The sequence below is a fragment of the Pteronotus mesoamericanus genome, unplaced genomic scaffold (genome assembly GCF_021234165.1).
Source record: "Pteronotus mesoamericanus isolate MK-2021 breed Mesoamerican mustached bat unplaced genomic scaffold, CSHL_Meso_final contig_94, whole genome shotgun sequence".
Taxonomy (NCBI): Eukaryota; Metazoa; Chordata; class Mammalia; order Chiroptera; family Mormoopidae; genus Pteronotus; species Pteronotus mesoamericanus.
The window spans coordinates 51,021,057-51,039,831 of record NW_026555285.1 but is presented as its reverse complement, the minus strand read 5'-3'; the positions used below and the strand labels follow the sequence as shown (position 1 = coordinate 51,039,831).

At 52.6% G+C, this 18,775-nt stretch overlaps 1 protein-coding gene across 6 annotated transcripts in view; it reads left to right on the top strand.

Annotated features, from left to right (window-relative positions):
• The window catches only part of DCLK1 (doublecortin like kinase 1), a 223,637-nt gene that overhangs the window by 87,241 nt on the left and 117,621 nt on the right, over positions 1–18,775 (top strand). For 4 of the 6 annotated variants that reach the window (XM_054586553.1, XM_054586552.1, XM_054586560.1 and 1 more), the window contains exon 3: positions 13,545–13,644. In XM_054586553.1, the coding sequence (XP_054442528.1) occupies positions 13,545–13,644 (100 nt within the window). Of the gene's footprint in view, positions 1–6,507; positions 6,553–6,604; positions 6,699–13,544; positions 13,645–18,775 lie in introns of those variants that run through there. The other 2 variants (XM_054586554.1, XM_054586555.1) reach the window with 2 other exon arrangements.

The window sequence follows — 18,775 nt, the reverse complement described above, 5'->3', positions numbered from 1 at the left end:
CTCTGTGGCCCCGGGGAGCTGGTCTGGAGGGGACTCCCAGGGAAGCCGGAAGTGGCCCCTCGCCAGGATGTGTCTCCTCACCTGCTTCCAGTTTGTCCTCACTTCCCCTCGTTGCCCGGGAAAATCTCACAGTGAACTATGTGCTGAGCTTACACAGTTTCCTCTTGCAAAAGTGCTGACACCTGAGGGGAGGGAGGTGGGGGAGCGGGAGCGTTTGCAGCTGCAGGGGCTGTTCCCAGCCCGCTGTCCTCCCTCCCTGACTGTGAGGTGCCTGAGCAGAGCCCTGGGGGGCAGCGCTGAGCCAGGGCAGGGCAAGGAGTGGGAGGGGAGCCAGCGGGGCGGGCCCTGGCCACGAGGTGGGGCTGTCCAGGGTTGGCAGAGGCTCACTCACAACGTACTGTATCGGGCTCAAGTGTCAACGTGTTGCCGGCCCGTGTTCCAGGAGACGTGAAAGAGCCTGTGGGCCTCTGTCCCTTTGTCATACAGGGCTGCTTTCCAGTCCCAAAACCCGGGTCAGGAGCTGGGGTCTGTGCACAGGCATGGAGTCGCAGGCGCTTTGCGCTGACTCCGGTGCCTCCGTGAAATGCAGCGCGTCGGTGAGCAGGGCTGCGCCTCTGCTGTGGGCCCTCACGAGCACCCCGTTGTCCAGCCCCACGGGGGCCCAGAGCAGGAGCCCGCACACGCTCGCTTAGGCAGCGGGGGGCTTGTTAAGACACAGAACTCCTCCCCGCCCCCAGTGGGACCCAGCCGGTGTAAAGGGGGCTGGGGAGAAAGCTCGTCACAGAAGTCACGCTCCACATTTCCTCTCTGCGCCCTCCCCCGCCCTCTCCTGCACACACTTTGTCCCCCTGCGTCCCTGGTCTTACTTCCCTCTTCGCCCCGTCCTCCCTGCCGCTCTCTGCCCCCACTCTCCTCTCCCTCATCCCACCCTCTCCCTAGTTATTCCCCCACACCTGTCCTCCATTCCTCCCTCCCACACTCATCCTATGGGTCCCAGGAGGAGAAGAGAAAGAACAAGGGACAGAGGATGAATTTGAGGAAGTAATGACTGAAAACTTCCCTCACCTGCTGGAAGGAAAAGACACACAGGCCCAGGAAGCACAGAGAGTCCCGACAAGATGAACCCAGAGAGGCCCAGAGCGGCACATCATAATTAAAATGGAAAGGTTAAAGGGAAAGAGAGTCTTAAAAGCTTCAAGAGAAAACACAGTTACCTACAAGGGAGCTCCTGTAAGACTGTCAGCTGATTTCTCAACAGAAACCTTTCAGGCCAGAAGGGGGTGGCAAGAAATACTCAAAGTGATGCCAAGCCCACTTTACCCAGCACGGCTATCACTTAAAATTGAAGGAAAAATAAAGAGCTTCCCAGGCAAGAAAAAGCTAAATGAATTTGTTACTACCCAACAACACCAATTACAGGAAATGTTGAAGGGTCTTCTTTAAGGAGGAAAAAAACAGAGGAACATAGTTAAAAGAATAAAATGGTAATAAATACATACCTGTCAATAATCACTTTAAATGTAAATGATTTAAATGCTCCAGCCAAAAGATGTAAGAGTAGCTGAGTGGATAAAAAAGCAAGACCCATATATACGCTGTCTACAGGAGACCCACCTCAGAATGAGAGATGCATCCAGATTGAAAATAAGTGGATGCAAAAAGATATTTCATGCAAATGGAAATTTAAAAAAAAAACAAACAAACCTGGGGTAGCAATATTTGATGAGACAAAATAGGCATTAAAACAAAGCTTATAGTAAGAGACAAAGAACGACACTACATAATGATAAAGGGAACAACCCATCAGGACTCAACATTTGTGCACCCAGCATAGGAGCAACTAAACATGTAAAGAGAATCTTGGTGGACATGAAGGGAGAGGTCAGCAGTGATAGTCATAGCCGGGGATCTCGGTGCCTACTATTTAACGTCAATGGATGGTGTTCCAGACAGGAGGTGAACAAAGAAACAATGGCCTTCAGAGCATTTCACCCCCACACAGCAGAATATGCATCCTTTTCAAGTGCACATGGAACGTTTCCTAGGTTAGGCCACACGTTAGGACACAAATCTCAATAAATTTAAGAAGATTGAAATTGTATCAAGCATCTTCTCTCTGACCATAATGAATGAAATTAGAAATATCAATCACAAGAAAAAAGCTGAAAAACAAAGATGTGGAAGCTACATAACATGTTACTAATAATGAATGGGTTAACAATGACATCAAGGGAGACATCAAAAGATACCTTGAAACAAGCGAAAATGAGACCACAACATCCGAAAGTCTGTGAGATGCAGGGAAAGCAGTCCTAAGAGGGAAATTCATAGCATCACAGGCCTACGTCAAGAAACAAGAAAGAACGCAAATAAACAGTCTAACTTGACACTTAAAGGAACTAGAAAAAGCAACAAACAAAGCCCAAGTGAGTAGAAGGAAGGAAATAATAAAGATCAGAGCAGAAATAAACAAAACAGAGTCTAAAAAAAACAGTGCAAAAGTTCAGTGAAATGAAGAGCTGGTTCTTTGAAAAGGTAAACAAGGTTGACAAACCTTTAACCAGACTCATCAAGAAAAAAAGAAGAGGACCCAAATAAAGAAAATCAGAAACGATACGGGGGAAGGAACAGCTGACTCCACAGAAACAACTGTATGCCAGCAAAGTGAACAATGTGGACGAAATGGAGAAATTCCTAGAAACGTACAGCCTTCCATGATTGAACCAGGAAGAAGCGGACAATCTGAATGGACTGACACCTAATGACAATAAAGCAGTCATCAAAAAATTCCCAACAAACAGAAGCCCTGGGCCGGATGGCTTCACAGGTGAATTTTACCTAACGTTCAAAGAATAACTAACAGCTGTCTTCCTCAAATTATTCCAAAAACAGTTCAAGAGGACGGAAGACTCTGAAGCTCATTTTACGTGGCCAAATGGCCCTAATTCCAAAACCAGCAAAAGACTTATTTATCTTCTCCAGCTGACACTTTGTACCCATTAGGCAATAGCTCTCTGGGCCCCCTCCTCTCCCCAGCAGCCACCGGGTACCTCATGAAAGCGGAATCGTAAAATACTTGTTTTTTTAATAACTAGCTTATTTTTACCTAGAATAATGTCTTCCAAGTTCCTCCATCTTGTTGCATATGTCAAAATTTCCGTTCTTTTTAAGGCTGACTAATATTCCCTTGTACACATGTACCACGTTTATTCATCGATTCTTGCTTCTTCCTTTGGTTGATGCTTGGGTTGCCTCCGCCTTTGGCTGTCGTGAGTACGGCTTCCATCCGCACGGGCGCACGCGCATCTTTTGGAGACCCTGCTTTCGCGGTTCCGAATATACACCCAGAAGTGGGATTGCTGGCCCAAATGGCAGTTCCCTGAGTAGTCTCTCGAGGAACCGCCCTCCTGTTCCCCACAGCGGCTGCACCGCTTTACATCCCAGCAAGCATCGCAGAAAGGTTCCAACTTCCCTGCCTCCAGAGCAACACTCGGGATTGTCTGTTGCCGTGTCTTTTAAATAGTAGCCACCCTGATGTATGAACCATCTTTATTTTTACATGAATTGTAGTCTAAGGAGTTTTTATACTTGTTTTCCAGCAGCCCCTTCGCACTGAGCCCTCCGTTTCTCACATATGCATTCAGAAAAGCCTTTCTCCTTAACCTCGGTGATGTTATTTCAAACCTCTATTAATTCGCCCTGGGACCCTCCTGCCTTTGGGATGAGCGGTTCAAATCCCTGACGGTTTCTTATTGTCCTTGGTTTTTAATCTGTTCTGTTGGGCCCAGAACAGCATTTCTAGAGTCAGCCACAGCACAGAAGGAAATAGTTATTAAAAGAGAAAAAAAGAAATAAGAGAAAAAGGAAGCCACCGCCCACCCGCCCCCGTGCCGCTTGAGTGGGCCGGGCCGGAAAACAGAGGAATTAACGTGGGTCAACTCTCAGGGGCCCCCAGTCAGGCCTTCAGAAGAGACGAGGGAGCGATGAGGTTTCTGGCCCAGCCCTCAGCTGCTTTCCAGGGAGCTTTCCTCTGTGGGCGGCCATGCCAGGGCTTCGCCGAACAGAGACTTCTCTGTGCTTTGCAGAGCGACTGGCAAACTGAGATCCCTTTGAAAAGCAGCCACAGCTGGCCCTTGAGCGAGGCGGGTTTGCATGGCGTGGGCCCCTTTGGACACGGATTTCTCCACTTGACCCACACGGTTCCAACCCGTGCTGTTCAGGGAAGGGTCAGCTCTCTTTCCAAATGCGGAAACGTCCCTTACAAACAGGTGAAGGAAATTGGGCCCCCAAAGTGTATTGGTATCAGATGGAGGTAGGGCTGTGTGTACCCCATACAGGGCTCCGGATGCTGGTGCCACTCAGTCCCATTTGGTCAGAGCAGAGACACGCGGGGCCGTCCCTGCAGTTTGACTTGTCGGATGGGGGCACGTGGCCAGCGTGCGCCTCGCCTGGGCCGGACAGAGCAGCGGGGGATTGGCGTGCACAGGAATACGTTTATAGTGCTCCCGGAAAGACAGTTGCGTGCACTTATTTTTTAAAATTGTCAGCACTGCGAATGACACATTCACCACCAGACTTAGGTTCAACAGAGTGCACTGGTGATGTAAGAACAGCAGCTCCCAATGTGTGAGGTAAGGAGCTTGCTGACTTCACGTCAAAGCCACGGAAGCTGCAAGGGAAGTCATGGAGCGGCAGGCTTGGACCGCAGTGGGGCAGATAGAAAATGTTCTAGACTCTGCGAGCCGCGTGGTCTCCAACGCCGGCGTGTGGCACTGAGGTTCCAATAAAACTTTATTTGTGGATCCCGAATACAAATTTCACATCAGTTTCGCCTGACACAAAATGTTCTTCTTCTTTTTATTTTCTCAGTCCTTTTAAAATGGGAGAAACATTTTTAGCTCACGGGCTGGACGAAAACAGGCAGCGGGGCCAGATTTGGACCCTGAGTCTCAGTGCACAACCCAGGGGAAGCCGGAGCTTCCGAGATTGTTGGCTTTCGGTGCTGAGACTTGTGTGTGTGGAGAAAAACTTGGATGCAAACGTGGAAATTCTGTTCTAGCAAGACGTTTATGAATATTTAATTTGTGAGATGAAAATAAATGTTTCCGGCCACATGCCGTGGTGTAATCTGGTTAGCGGTATCTAATGGCTTCAAGAAGGCGGGGATTTGGGTTGTCGGGCGAGCGTGCCAGATTGGGGAAGGCGCTGGCGGTTTTGAAATCCCAGGCATGGCGCTGAACTCTGCGTCACGCGTTCATGCGATTTGCATGTTCGTTTCCTCCTCTCCTGTTTGCTCCTGGAATTCTCATAATTTCATTGTCAATGGAAATTGTTTCTGGTTGTTTTTTTTTTGTTTTTTTTTTTTACCCCTCACAACCTATACTATACATTCTCAGAACCTGGCTCTTCTAACCGCCTTCCCTTTGAATGCCTTTGATTCTGTAGTTTTCTACACCCTGTATCTTCTACATTTAATTTGTTTCCAGAAGTTCTGCACAGAAAAGGAGCCATCATATTTCTTGATTGTTCTCAAGTTTCGTGTTGCATTTATTACAAGTGTCTTTTACTGCCTTTTAAAAAGTATTTTTAACATAAAAAAGGTCATTTTCTCCAAGTTTAACTTTATAATACAGTGGTAATACTTTAATGACTATGTTCTGGTTCTAGAAGTATTTTTCTATCCAAAACAAATGGATTTTCCTAAGTTGTTATAACACCGCGGTTGTGGTTTAACTGTTTCATGGTCCTACAAACACCTAGAACATTGAAGTTTTGCTTATTATTGACTGGAAAATTCCAAAAATTTAATAATAACCTTTAGTCTCTCAATATAAAACCCATCCTTGGCAATCCCAGTCTTCACAGAAAACATGAGAAAACACAAAGCTTCTGCCGTGGCCGGTGTGGCTCAGTTGGTTGGAGTGTTGTCCCGTAAACCAAAACGCCGTGGGTTTGATTCCAGGTCAGAGCACATACCTGGGCTATGGGTTCGCTTCCTGATCAGGGCTCGGACAGGAAGCAACTTACTGATGTTTCTCTCCCTCTCTTTCTCCCTTCTTCCCTTCTCTCTGAAAGGAACTGCATACTGTTTTTTGACTGAGCCCTTGCTCCATGTCTGACACATGTCTATGCATTATATTATCGAATTCTTTCTACCATCCTGGGAGGTAAATACAGTGTTATCCTTATTCTCTCTATGAAAAAAAGAAGATTTCTAAATGCTGCGGAATTGGCCCACGTCACTCAACTAGCAATGAACGGAATTGCGTTTTCCACCCGGGTTTTCTCTGGCTTTTCTCTTCAAAGCTATCCAGAGCTACGTTGCTTGTTCAAAGCTGCTGTTGTGTGCTGTTCTGTGTGGACACGTTGTGAGCTGGGGATTGGAACATGACAACGTGTCCACATGACCGTGCAGCGTCGGTCGTGAGCCCTTAGGGACAGTCTGGGCTAATCGAGGTATTTTGGGAGAAGGTCCTCAATACTAGGAGACAAGGCGGTGAAAGCGGAGGAGAGTCCCGCCAACTCGGTCCCCACCCGCGGGAAGCCTCATAGGTAAACGGAGAAGTTACTTGTCAAAGGCCTTGATTTTCATCCCCCCGCCTCGCTGTCCTCTGACGCCAGCTCCGTTTACCCAGCTGGCTGACTTCCCTCACTCTGCTTCCTTCCAACCAGAGCCAGCGTTTCTCTGAGTGGGGCTGGTGAGTTTTCACATTTGGGTGGAGCCGACGTGACCGACAGGGGAACTACCGCGTTACGATTGATTTTTATTTTTCACGGGAGTCCTCCCACTTTTCAGATGGAGCTGGTAGCTTCTCACCTCCCGATTGGCCCTGGTCGCAGGGACAGCCTGGGGGGGGGGAGGGGAGGGAGGCTGGCGTGGAATGTGTGTCCGGTCTTGACGGGAGGGTTTCATTTTGCTGCCTCTCCGGTGAGCGGAGAACATTTGCTCTGACCTCGTGGCAGATTCACCGCAGGGTCTGTTTCTGCTCCTCTTCTCCCCCAGGAAGGAGGACGGGAGAGTCCCGGTCAGGCCTGGGGGAAGCAGGGGAGGACATGAACAACAGCTTCGGCTGCAAAACCCGCCCCTCCCCCCAGGACAGCCGTGTCAGCACGCGCGAACACGCGCCCAAGCGCAGCCGCCACGCACAGGCTCACGCACGTGCACAGACCAGCCGCGGGGTGCGCTTTCTCATGGGCCATGGCGGTGGGTCTCGGCCACGTCCTGTCCAGCCTTTGGGTGGGACCTTTGGGTGTTGGCGTCTGCCAGGCAGCCTGGTGGCCTCGCGGGGAATTTTTGGCACTGCCCCGGCAGCTGGCCCTGCTCACGGGAGCCCCGGCTACTGGCCACAGAGTGTGGAGACAGGGAGCTGCCAGCCGTGGGTTGAATCTAGGGCACAGGCATGTTCTATTTGGAGGGCACAGTGGTTTTATTAAAAAAATGAATGTATTGCCAACTTTCAAAATGGGGACTTGCATATGAAAAATGGGACTTCGTTTTCTCTTAGGAAACCTGTCCGTGGGAGAACTGTTGCCCTGTGTAGGAGAGGGGGCGGCCGGGGTCGCACAGCCCCCCGGTTCCCCAGGGTCCGCCCCTGGTCGGGGCCACACGTCGCCCCAGGCGCACCGTGTCCGGCGGCGCCCGGCCCACGGCCTTCACTCATCCATTTCTCTCTTCGGATAAGAAAAAGAATTGGAAAAGCTCTCATAGTCATCGCTGAGGATAAGCACAAAGAAAAAGTATTTGCCTAGAATGTTTTGTTCACCATATACAAAATTTTAAAAGGCCATTCAAGAAGGAATACCACCGAGTGTGCATTCATAGCTATACTCATGTCAGCGTTTATGTGTGAAAACGTGTTTTGAAACCAGGCCTTTGTTCTGGACTGTGAAATTTTTAATCTTACTGTTGCTATTTCTCTCCCGGCCTTTTACCAGCGGTGTTTCCATCTTAATACAATTCTCCAAAAACGGCACGATTATTCAAGCAGTTGCAGGCCATGTTTTCGCGAGCAATTATAAAAGCTAACTTGCTCTCAGATATATTTTTGGGACCCTATTTTCCCCCAGTAATAATTTTGATGTTATGGGATAGAGGTTTCCGTTGGCCAGATGGAGTGAGGGTGAAGGTAGTTTTTTCGTGTACTAAGTTGAGGATGTAATTGGACGTTGCGCGTGGACCGACGGCTGCTGAGGTCGGTGTTGTCGGTGAGACGCGGCTCAGCCTCCGAAGCGCGGCGCGCCGGCCCGTGGGCTGCGCAGAGCGCCCGAGCGGCGGGGGTCTGTGTCCTCAGCGCCTGCCTTCGGAGCGGCAGTGCTGTGTGAGGGGCTGCCGGTGCCGGCGGTGGGGGCGATGGGGGCGGTGATGAAGGTGATGAGGATGGCGATGGAGTCTGCGCTGGTCCTAACAGGTTTTGCCACAGTAATTATACGACGAAGACATCAGGAGAAGATGGGAATTCTTCCGGCGCGATGCAGCAAGAACAGTTTCTGTACACATGACTACATCACATCACAAGACAGCCTCCTCGATATACGGTAACTACATTACCTCCAATATAGGGCGCATTACAAGACGGCCTCTGTTTGGCAATAGTGAGTTCTTATTACTGGCCCCATTGCACAGATTGAACAGTTGATCCAGACTAAGGAGAAGAGCGGCAGCGACTGGAGGCAGGATGGTGCTGAGCGCTTGCCATTTGTTTCCTGAATTCTCAAGGACTCTGCAGGATCAGCGTGGGAGGGAACGGAGGCTTGACGGTGTCCTGTGGCTGCCCAAGGCCACACACCGATCAGGTGGCCGAGCCAAGGTGGCCGGTCAGTGCTTAGTGCGAGGGGCTGGCTGTGCATCTGAGGGAGGGGCAGGGGGAGGAGGAGAAGAAATGTTAGTGTTTAAAAAAACAGGGGACGTGATGACAAATCGGCATTTAAAAGAGGCTGCTGCCCTCCTCGGGCGGCCGGAGCCTGCGGGTGGCGGCGGAGGCCGCATGCGCTGCAGACAGGCAGCCCGAGCTGGCGCCCGCGCAGCCCGGCAGCAGGGAGCCCTCCGAGGGGTAAGTGCGCTTTCCATCCTGTGACCGGTGGGTGTTTTCTTTTTCCTTTTTTTCAGATTGACCCATCAAATTAAGTTGCTTGCATTTCAAAAAGAATATTTTCTTCTTTCCATTTCTTTAATCGTCCTCATCTTATTCCGATGTTAGCTACTAGCTAATTTCTTAATTTCAACAACATTAGCCACTTTTGCAAAGAAAGTGTCGTAGAGCTTCACATTTGTAAAAAACAGTTTAAGGATCTTTCTTTTCCTTTCTCTGTTTATTATGATTATCCTTCGAACCATTTATTTCTTTTCTTGATGGCTATATCTTTCTCAGGGAAAGAACTAGAGTTTCTTAAGGGATTTTTTTAATCAGAATTTTCCAGCAGGGAGAAGAGTCCTGTTGTAAAATAAGTTACCATTTGTGTAAGTTTATCATCAGAGAAACACAAGGTAGTAAAGGAACAATGGAGAGTGTATTTTTGTGACGACAACATAACACGTTCCTAATATCTGGCCATAAACTAATTGTTGGCATATTTTAGAATCAGAAGCATATGGAATTATATGCTCCTACAGCAGGAGAATTCACAGTGATGGACATTTTAGCACGTGGCATAACAACATTCGATGCTATGAGTGGAGGAAAGGAGCCAAGTACGGAACGAAACTGGAAGAGAACCCTTCCCCAGATGAAGTTCGGGCACGAGGAGGGGACCCGTGTGAGCCGAGTTTTAAGCGAAAACCGTCTATGGGCCTGTTCCCATGTGCAGAAAGGAGGAAGTTGTTGATGCTGGCTCCTTAGATACTCAAGTGATTGGGCTTTTTTGTTTGTTTGTTTTTTAAGCAGAAGTACAAGCATGCCTTCCTGGTAAAAAGCATCTCGTTAAAGTGTCAACAGCAGAGCACTTAAGCTTATCCTTGTTAGTGTCAAGAAGAATGAGACATTATAAATCAGTATTTTTTAAAAGAAAATTAAAACAGAAAGGATATGTCACGCTCAATGATTCCAATAAGTGGACCAAATGCCTTGTCTTTTGTGTTTGCAGTTTGTTTGTAATCTCACTTGAAATACATTAGAAAGGTGACGGTGAAGTATTTTATTACCGAACGCCTGGAGAGACGCCTGATTAAGACCCAGCGACTGTGGCTTCGAACACACGGGGCTCTGGCTGCGGAGCTATCCCGCGTCTCGTGGGCAGAGGGCGCTCTTGTAAAGAAAATACTATCCCACAGGCACCGCCCAGGATCTCGCCCTTCTGGGTGACGTCAGCGTCACCATGGAGACCTCTCCCCACCGCGGGGGATGGACCTCAGGGCCCTGCTTTGGAAATGTGTAAATAGCAGCCCCAGCCGCTTTTATTGCCTTTGTTTGAATCGCTGCCGCCGGCGCAGGGGAGGCAGACCGGAAGCTCAGAAGGGAGGAAGTCCCTATTTGTCTCTTTTTTTTTTTTATCCTGTACGTAGCTTAGCCTCCTAGGAGGACTGTGTGAAATGACAAGGTAATGGAAAAGCTATGAATTCAGATTTCACAGTAAGAGAGTCAGAACACTGACGACGCTTTTTTTGTGTGAGTCAGAGAACTAATTAAACTTCCTTTAAAAAATTTATTGGACACTTTCTCGTATACACTGTAAATGTAGCATATATGTGATGGCTGTTACGATGGTTTTATTAACTGAATTTCATAAAACCACAAGCGCAGGGTACGCGTTTCTGTGTGCTTGGATAGGCTTGTTTTCCCGCAGCTTGGTTGCAAAGAGCCTGCCTTTAAATTCTAACTGGCCCGGGTTCCAGTCGCTGCGCATCTTCTGCTTAATCTGGCTCAATTGTTTCATCTGTGACATGGATAGTAACAACTGACTGTTGCCAAACAGAGGCTGTCTTCTAATAATGCAGATCGAGGAGGCTGTCCTGTGATGTGACGTAGTAACGTGTGCAGAACTGTTCTTCTTGCTGCGTCACGCCGGAAGAGTTTTCATCTTTATGTCCTCATCGTGTAGTTACTGGGGTAAAACATATCAGGACAGCACCGACACTGGTGGCCGAGAGGACTCAGCGACTGGGCCGTGGGTACAGTGACGATGGCGACTCCGGCCCGGACCCGGGGCGGCCTGGCCCCTGTTGGACCTCTCCCTCCCTCACACCTGGCAGCTGTAACCGCCCGTGTTCTCTGAGGCGCGGTGGGTGCGGCCTTACACCCCACGCCGTCGGGGGCGCACTCTAATGCACTGGGGGGGGGTGTTTATAGGCGGTGAGGTGCATAGACTGACAGCAACAGGAGGTTGGAATCGGACGTTGGCAGATGCGTGTGCATCGTGCGCCATCCGTTGATGACCTCCTTTACTGGTGACATGCAGTATGTATACAATTTCTTTTCTAACGTAGGGGCACTGGGACAGAGGACAGTGTTCTCCGGGGAATACAAATCTCTGGTTCCCACAAAGCTAAAAGTCGGTGACAAACCCTAAGAGGCCCCGAGATAAGAGAGTGGGCTGTAGAACTCTGTACACCTGCGGCAGCAGGTGAACGCAGAGTGGCGGGCAAGGAATCAGGCATTGGTGAAATGGGCGGTCACTGGAGGGTGACGCGGGGCGCACAGCAGGGGCGAGTCACTTCGGCTTGCAGGGGAGAGGGAAGACTGGGCGCGGACGGGGGTGGGCGGTAATGGGGAGGCAGCCGTGCCGAGCACCCCACAAGGGGGAAGGAAAAAGCCCGTCTCCGAAAATAAGTAAAGAAGCTGGAGAGTGTGTCAGGTTAGAGCGTAGCCCTTCCATCCACCCATCCGTTTGTCCTCCATCCATCCGTCCTTCCATCCGTCCCTCCCTCCGTCCCTCCAGTGTTTTGTTCAGTGTCAGAGGCTGTGTCACAGCTAAATCTACTGGAGACACGAAAGGTAGGTTGGCGCCAGATTTCGAGGGGTCTGAAGTGCCAAGCTCAGAAAGCGAACGTTCACGGTGCTGTTTTTCTGAGCCATGGAGAGAGATTTTGGAAGGTAACTGAGAAAGAGTGGATTGGCAGAATCGAACAGGGTGGATCAGAGAGAAGGAGGTTGGGCGAGGAAACTCCCGAGAGGCAGGCCAAGGTCCACAGGTAGAAGGACGAGGTCTGGGTGGGGGACGGGCAGGGAAAGGCCTGGATTTGAAAGACGTTGCCGGGGCAGAATGTATAGCCGTGGGGAGACAAGGAAGCCAGGAGCAGCCCCCCGGGGGGGCAGGGGGGCGGGCAAGCAGGAGGGCTTGGAGAGGGGGCCCCCGCCTCTCCCCGCGCTGAGTTCTCTCCCTCTCCCCTGCGTCTGAGCTCGGTAGATGCTTCCCGCACCTGACACCTGCTGAGCGGGGACTTCATGGAAGTCACTCTCCCATTGTCTCAGGGAGCACGTTTTGTTTTTAATCCATAAATGGAACTTAGGTTTCTAAGCTGGTAATGACACTCAGTTCTGAGACCCTCACATTTAAAAAGGAATGACCCTGTGTAGATACATAAAATCAGGCCATTGTGCAAACAAGGGTTTTACATTTCTGTACCTTTTCTCATCCATTGCTAATCAGAAAGAACAGTCATGCCTACGTGCATGCTGTTTGCTCCAAGTGGCCGTGGGACGTTGAAACGAGGTCGGGATCCGCAGTGTCCCGGGGGCCTCGTGGTGGCGTGACACAGACGGCGAGCAGAATGCCGCGCCGCACAGCCAGAGACAGAGGGCCGCACACCCGAGGTTATGCCTGGCGACCATGGTTACGGGCAAAAACGGTGTTGAGCTCTTAACGTTCTTAATGGAGCGCAGCAAGTTGAATAAATATGAAAAGGTGGTTTCAAACCTTTCCTTTTCCGTGACTGAGGAGTCGGGCGCAGGAGTCATTTACGGCCGAGCATCGCTTGCGTGGCGGGCGGACTGCGGCCTTGGCCAGCGAGCCCGAGTCCCAGCCAGGACGGGCTTTTCCCGTCACTCCTCTTCTGGAAGCTTCCATCTTTGTGTCCGCTCGCGGTGGAGGGGGCTGAAAGGATATCATTGCCTTCATATTATGACACCGCTATTTGTCTGCTGTAGTCGCCCCGCACGGCACTCATCGCGTCCGCGTGACGGCTTCAGCTCCTAAAAAATGTCTTTGTTGCTAGAAATCACAGGCTGGCTTTCCTTGCTCTCAGGGCCCCTGACGCCCAGGAGAAGAAAGGGGCGCTGCTTCCCCACCCGTCACCCCGTTCCCCCCGGCTATGAAAGGACAGGGCTCTCACCTCCCGAGCCTGTGGGTCTATCAAGCAGTAAATGTGCCAGTCGCTGCCTCTGCCCTCCTCGCCCCGCCCCCGCCCCCGCCCCCGCCCCATGCAGCGCAACAAGCTTCTTACTGGGAACAGATGCTCGCGCCCCGGCTTTGAAGGTCCTCGGGAGAGGCGGGCGGGCCGGCCGGCCGCCCGGACGGGAAGTGGCTGCGTGCCGCGCCGCGGGCCTGCCGGTGCGTGGGTGTGATCGCTGTTCCACTGACCGCTTGCTGATTGCCATGCTTTTCTCTTGTAGGTGATGTGCCTTCAGGACTTTTTTGGTGACGATGACATTTTTATTGCATGTGGACCAGAGAAGTTCCGTTACCAGGATGATTTCTTGCTAGATGAAAGTGGTAAGGAAAAAAAAAAAAAGTTCAAAACCAAGGGAAATTTGAGGCAGCTTTGCACAACGAGCCGCGCCAGGCCAGGCTGATGTCAGCTCCAGAGCGACCAAATCAGTTTCAGATCCCGGCCCAGCGCGGCTTTTCTGTTGCTCGGATTTCTTTGATTTTTTTTTTAATATATATAGAAAACAGATGAAATGATAATGGGGAAGGTTAAATCACTTAGAGGGATAAATTACCGATGGCTAATTTATGACCATTTAATAGCTAAATTGATGTTCCGTGGAACACCATGGGGTGGATTTCTGCCGATTTAACTGTGTATGTTCCTCAAATGTTACGCTTGAGAGATGGGCACACATAGAACCACTGGGTGCGTTCCCAGGCCCCGCTTCCCGGCAGCCTCTTCCTGTGCCCTTTCCTTTTAAAGACTTCGGTTCGGTGTCCTTGCCGTCCCGAGGCGTCCGACAGAGGAGCGCAGCGTCCTTCCGCCGGAGCCGCCGTGTGACGAAGGGGCAGTTGGTCAGCAGGGACGGACGTGTCTCAGGAAATGAGCGATCAAAGGTTGTGACTTGGGAGTCACTTTTTCTGCTGCTGTAAATGATCCCAGCCTCCGGAGCAGCGTCACGGGGAAGGTTTCGAAAGAGGCCTTCTCATGACAGTCGCACTTCTAACTGAATTACGGGAGTGTTGCGTAATCATGAGCAGTTCAGGGTCTAGCTCGTTGGGAACGGCTTTTGAAGTGATGACGATGCAGTTTGTGCCCAGGTAGATGCAAGTGAGACACGTGCCAGGGAGCTTTTGGCCACGTGGGTGGGACAGGCGGCACCGGAGTCCTGACACCGCCAGGTCAGCGACGTGGTGTGACGTTCCTGCTCGAGCACAGCTGACTGTTTTTTGCACGGGGTATCTAGGTTGTGTACGTATGCACGTATCAGCTGCATGCATTTAAGCGTATGACTTACAGTCATAAATGATGAAATGATCAACTCAGAGTGTGTCGGGAGGGATAAGAATAAGAAAGATGAGCCATGTATTGTGAAAACATCCAATGCCCAGTAAAAGTATATATAGATGTGTCATTTGAGAGATTGAAGTTATTTTGGTTCAGATTTTTAGCAGGAAGAGCGGCTTGGTACCTCTTCCCTTCTAAATAAGTTTTTTCCAAATATGTTCTGTCTTTATCTCTGATAGGCATGCCCCTTGGGGGCAAAGATTGATGCAAATATATCACATATACCGCGTCCCCGTGGCGGGGGAGGGTTTCCCCGCGTGCGCCCCTTCCTCAGCGCAGGCAGCGTTGCCAGGGTGCGGGAGCGACGCTGCTGGGGGTCCCGCAGACCAGCTGACGGCGCAGTTTTGAAATAAAGAGGTGGCCCTGACTTCGCGTTTACAGAAAGTAGCCGCTTCTGGCAGAACGGCCTGGGAGACCAGACGGGCTCTGAAATGAAAGCTTCACTCGCCGCCATGGTGTAGAAAACCGACCGTCCGACTGGGACTGGGGTACAGCCCCGTCCCCCTCAGCACAGCCGGCCTGGGCCCCCAAGGCCGGGATCTCCGTCCTGGCCCCAGGGAGGCCCGGGCTGGGCTCCCCCACCCACCGTGCGAGGTCCTACAGCCTGCCCCCCACGCCCCCGTCGCCTGCACGGACGGGCAGGCAGGGCAGGCTTTCTGAAAACGCAACAGAGAAGTACCAGGGAGTCCCGTGTGGTTCCCTTAGGATCCTTCTCCACTAAATAGAATGTACACAGACCTCTCTATCCAGGTGTCCATCTATCTGTCCATCTGTCGGCCCAGCAGCGCACAGGCACACTCGGCCCCCAGGACACCCTGCCCATGGCTGGAGGTCCAGCCTTTGCAGGCCCACGTCAAACTGTCCCTCTGGTAGGTATCCCCTCACCGTGTCTTGGTGTGAAAGGCATGTGCTGAGTAACAGCGCCCTCCCCAATCCTAAACCAGGCACGTGGAGTGCGGGGAGGGGGGAGGATCTAAATTGAGATTTTCTTTCCTTGGGTGAACTCACCCCGGAGGCTAAATTCACACGTTGACAACTGCAGTCTCCTGTCACGTGTACGGTGTGTTCTGCTGCTAATGTGTTCGAATTGGAATCTTTTGGAAAGTGCTCTGAGCGCATGATGCAGCCCAGCTTTGCTGCGCTCGCCGAACGGCATTTGCACATGGAGGTCGTGTTCGGCTTGACCGCAGGAGCTTCCCAGCAGGTGCGGCAGCGGGGAGCACAGGTCTCTTCAGAGCGACTGCGTGCACCAGGCTGTGGTCCTGTCCCGGCACCAAGCAGCGGCCTTGTGCCGCAAGGCGGCGCCTTTATTTGTCATCTTCCAGGGGGAACCCAGCCCCCCGCGTGTTTTTGGGATGAGCAGCGATGCATCCCCCAGTGGCTTTGGGGACGGCCAGGTCTCTCCAGCAACAAGCTGTCCCCTGGGGACACATGGCTCCCGTGGCTCCGCGGGAGCCGGGTCAACATGAGGAACAAATGGCGAGGAGCCTCCTCCCGCCCCTCAGTTTTCACTGGGGAGAAAACAAATGCCTTCCTGTTTCCAGCTCCAAAGGGAACTGTTTTAGCAACGTCGTCACTGATGAGCAGTGTCTTCACACCTTTGAAAATGGTGGGCACACCTCCATGATGGGTGGAGGCTGCGGCCAGCTGCTCCGCGTCCTGCGCTGGCCGCCGCCTAATTTAGGAGGAGGAAACGAGCGCAGGGAAAACGCCAAAGCACAGACCGGAAGCTCAGCGTGGCCTCGCTTCTGCATTGATGATTAGTTGACAAATTGGTGGCCTGTTGCCGTGAAAACAAGGCAAGATTTGGTTGCGAAATGCCTACCTCGCACCTGGAAGGGACAGTTACCCCCTTGGTGAGCAGTCTGTCCCAAATGTCCCCGTGTGTCCCCCGCCCCACCCCAGCCTCCGCACCAGCGCCCCCAAACCAGCTTGGCCAGTGTCGTCACCGCTGCCAGGCCTGCCAGCTGCTCAGGCCTCTAAGTGTCTGCCATCCTCTCTGTCTGTTTTCACCAGTTCCTGAGCTCTCGGTTCTGATGCTCACAGGCCCTCCCTGAGACTTAATGTTTCCGCGTCCAGGCGCTGGCTTCCTAGGGCTGCGGTGACTGAGCCCCACAGACGGGGGCTAGGGCAGCAGAAATCGTCCTCTAACAGCTCCGGAGGCCGGAAGTCCCAGGTCAAGGCACGGGGAGCGCCTTGCTCCCACCGAAGGCGCTAGGAAGGGTCCTCCCCTCCGCCCTCCTGGCGTCTGGGGGCTGCTGACGATCCTGGCGATCCTGGCGTCGCTGGGCTTGTCCCAGCGCCACCTGATCGCTGCCTCCCCTTCCACGGGGCCTTCTCTCTGTGTGTCCAGATTTGCCTCTTCTTGTCTGGACGCCAGTTGCCGAGTTAGGGCCCCGCCGCCTCCAGTCCCACCGCGTCTTAACTGCGTGACGCCTGCAGAGGCCCTATTTCTCAGCAAGGTCGGGGTCACAGGCCGCCACGTGCTGCACATGTCTTTTATTTTGGAGGCGAGGGAGACACAGGTCATTCCACCACAGATGTCTGAACTCGTCCAGCTTTTATTTGAACTGGAGTTTCTGCTGGTTGGTTCTGACCCGCCTGCAGGTTTGCACACCTGTAGCTCTGCGTTCCCTAGAGGAGAGCACAAACCACAGCCGTGAAGAGTCGCCCCCTCCTCTGACCTGTCAGAGGGCGGGGCGCCTGAGCTGCCCGAGGAGCGAATGCGGGGCGGGGGAGGGGTGCTGGCCGAGGACGCGGGCTGTGCACTTGGCAGGGCCCCGGCGGCGAAGGTGAAGCTGACGCTGACGTCCGCGTGCGCCCGGTGGCTACGCATCTCGTCCGGCTGCCGGGCCCGGAAGGCGCTGATTCACAGGCCGGCATCCGGTGGGCTGGAGGGATCTCTGCTGGAACAGCCCACGGCGCCGCTGACGGCAGGGACCGTGCCCGGTGAACCTCTCCGCACAGGGCTCCGCCCGGGGTCTGCGCCGCTCGGCGGGGTTAGCAGTGCCCCTCACGCATCTGGTGGCGTGCGGGTGAGGCCATCCGTGGGCTGATACAGTCGCAGACAGGACGCGAGCCACAGGCTGTTGAGCAGGACAGGTAGTTTCTAAGAAGATAAACTGGAATGGGTACAAACAAGTAACCCTCTCACTCAGCGGGGGTGTCCTCTCTTCTGGTGTCTCTGGGCCACACCGGGAGGAGCCGCGTAGTCTTGGGCCACACATTAAATGCGCAAACAATAACGAAAACTGATGAGCCAAAAAAAAAAAAAAAGTTTAAAGTAAATTTACGATTTTGTGTTGGGCTGCATTCATAGCCACCCTGGGCTGCGTGGGGCCCGTGGGCTGCAGGTTGGACGCCCCTGCGAGATTTTCATTTAAAAAAAAAAAAAAAAAAAAAAAGGCCAGCGCTCCGCGCGGGGTCAGCAGCAACACAGCCCGAAGAGCAGCCCCAGTGAGAAGGCGGCGCGGCTCGCTGGGCGTGCGGTCGCCTCTGCTCCGCCCTCGGCCCGTGGCTGGCAGGCGTTGGCCGAACAGGAAAGGTGCTAATCACGTTCACAAAGCTGGTGTAGAGGGAGAGTGTGCCCCGTAGGGAAATGCAGAAGAAATTTAAATGATTGAACTCTCACATGAGGTTTTCTGTAGGTTTGTTAACACGTATACTTCTGAGGTTATGAACGTTTGAAACCGCAGTAAGACTTTTGGGGTCCGCATGTGCGTGCGTGCAGGCGTGTCCACGCGTGTCTGCACAGGGTCCCAGCTCCAAGTCCAGCTTCCCGCCGCACCGCAGCCCTGTGAGCACAGGCTCTTTCTGGGCATGTCGTTCCAGAGGGGCCCTTTCCTCGGCTTCCCGGAGGGACCCCGTGGTGCTGGGTTCGCAGGCTGCGCTTGGTGGATGTTTCTAGAAGTGTTCCACCCCAACCGCTTTGCAGGGGCCCCTGTCCCGAGTGAGGTGAGGCAGAAGCTGCCTTCCGCCGCTCACTCGGACCCTCACTGCCCCCAGCTCCCGGGTTGGGGGGGGGCAGGATTAGGTGCTGAGGCAGGGGGAGCAGCCCCGGACGAAGGGCGGGCGCCCCGGGCTGGCCCAGGCCCCGCGCCCTGCGCCCTGTGTGGTCTCGCCATC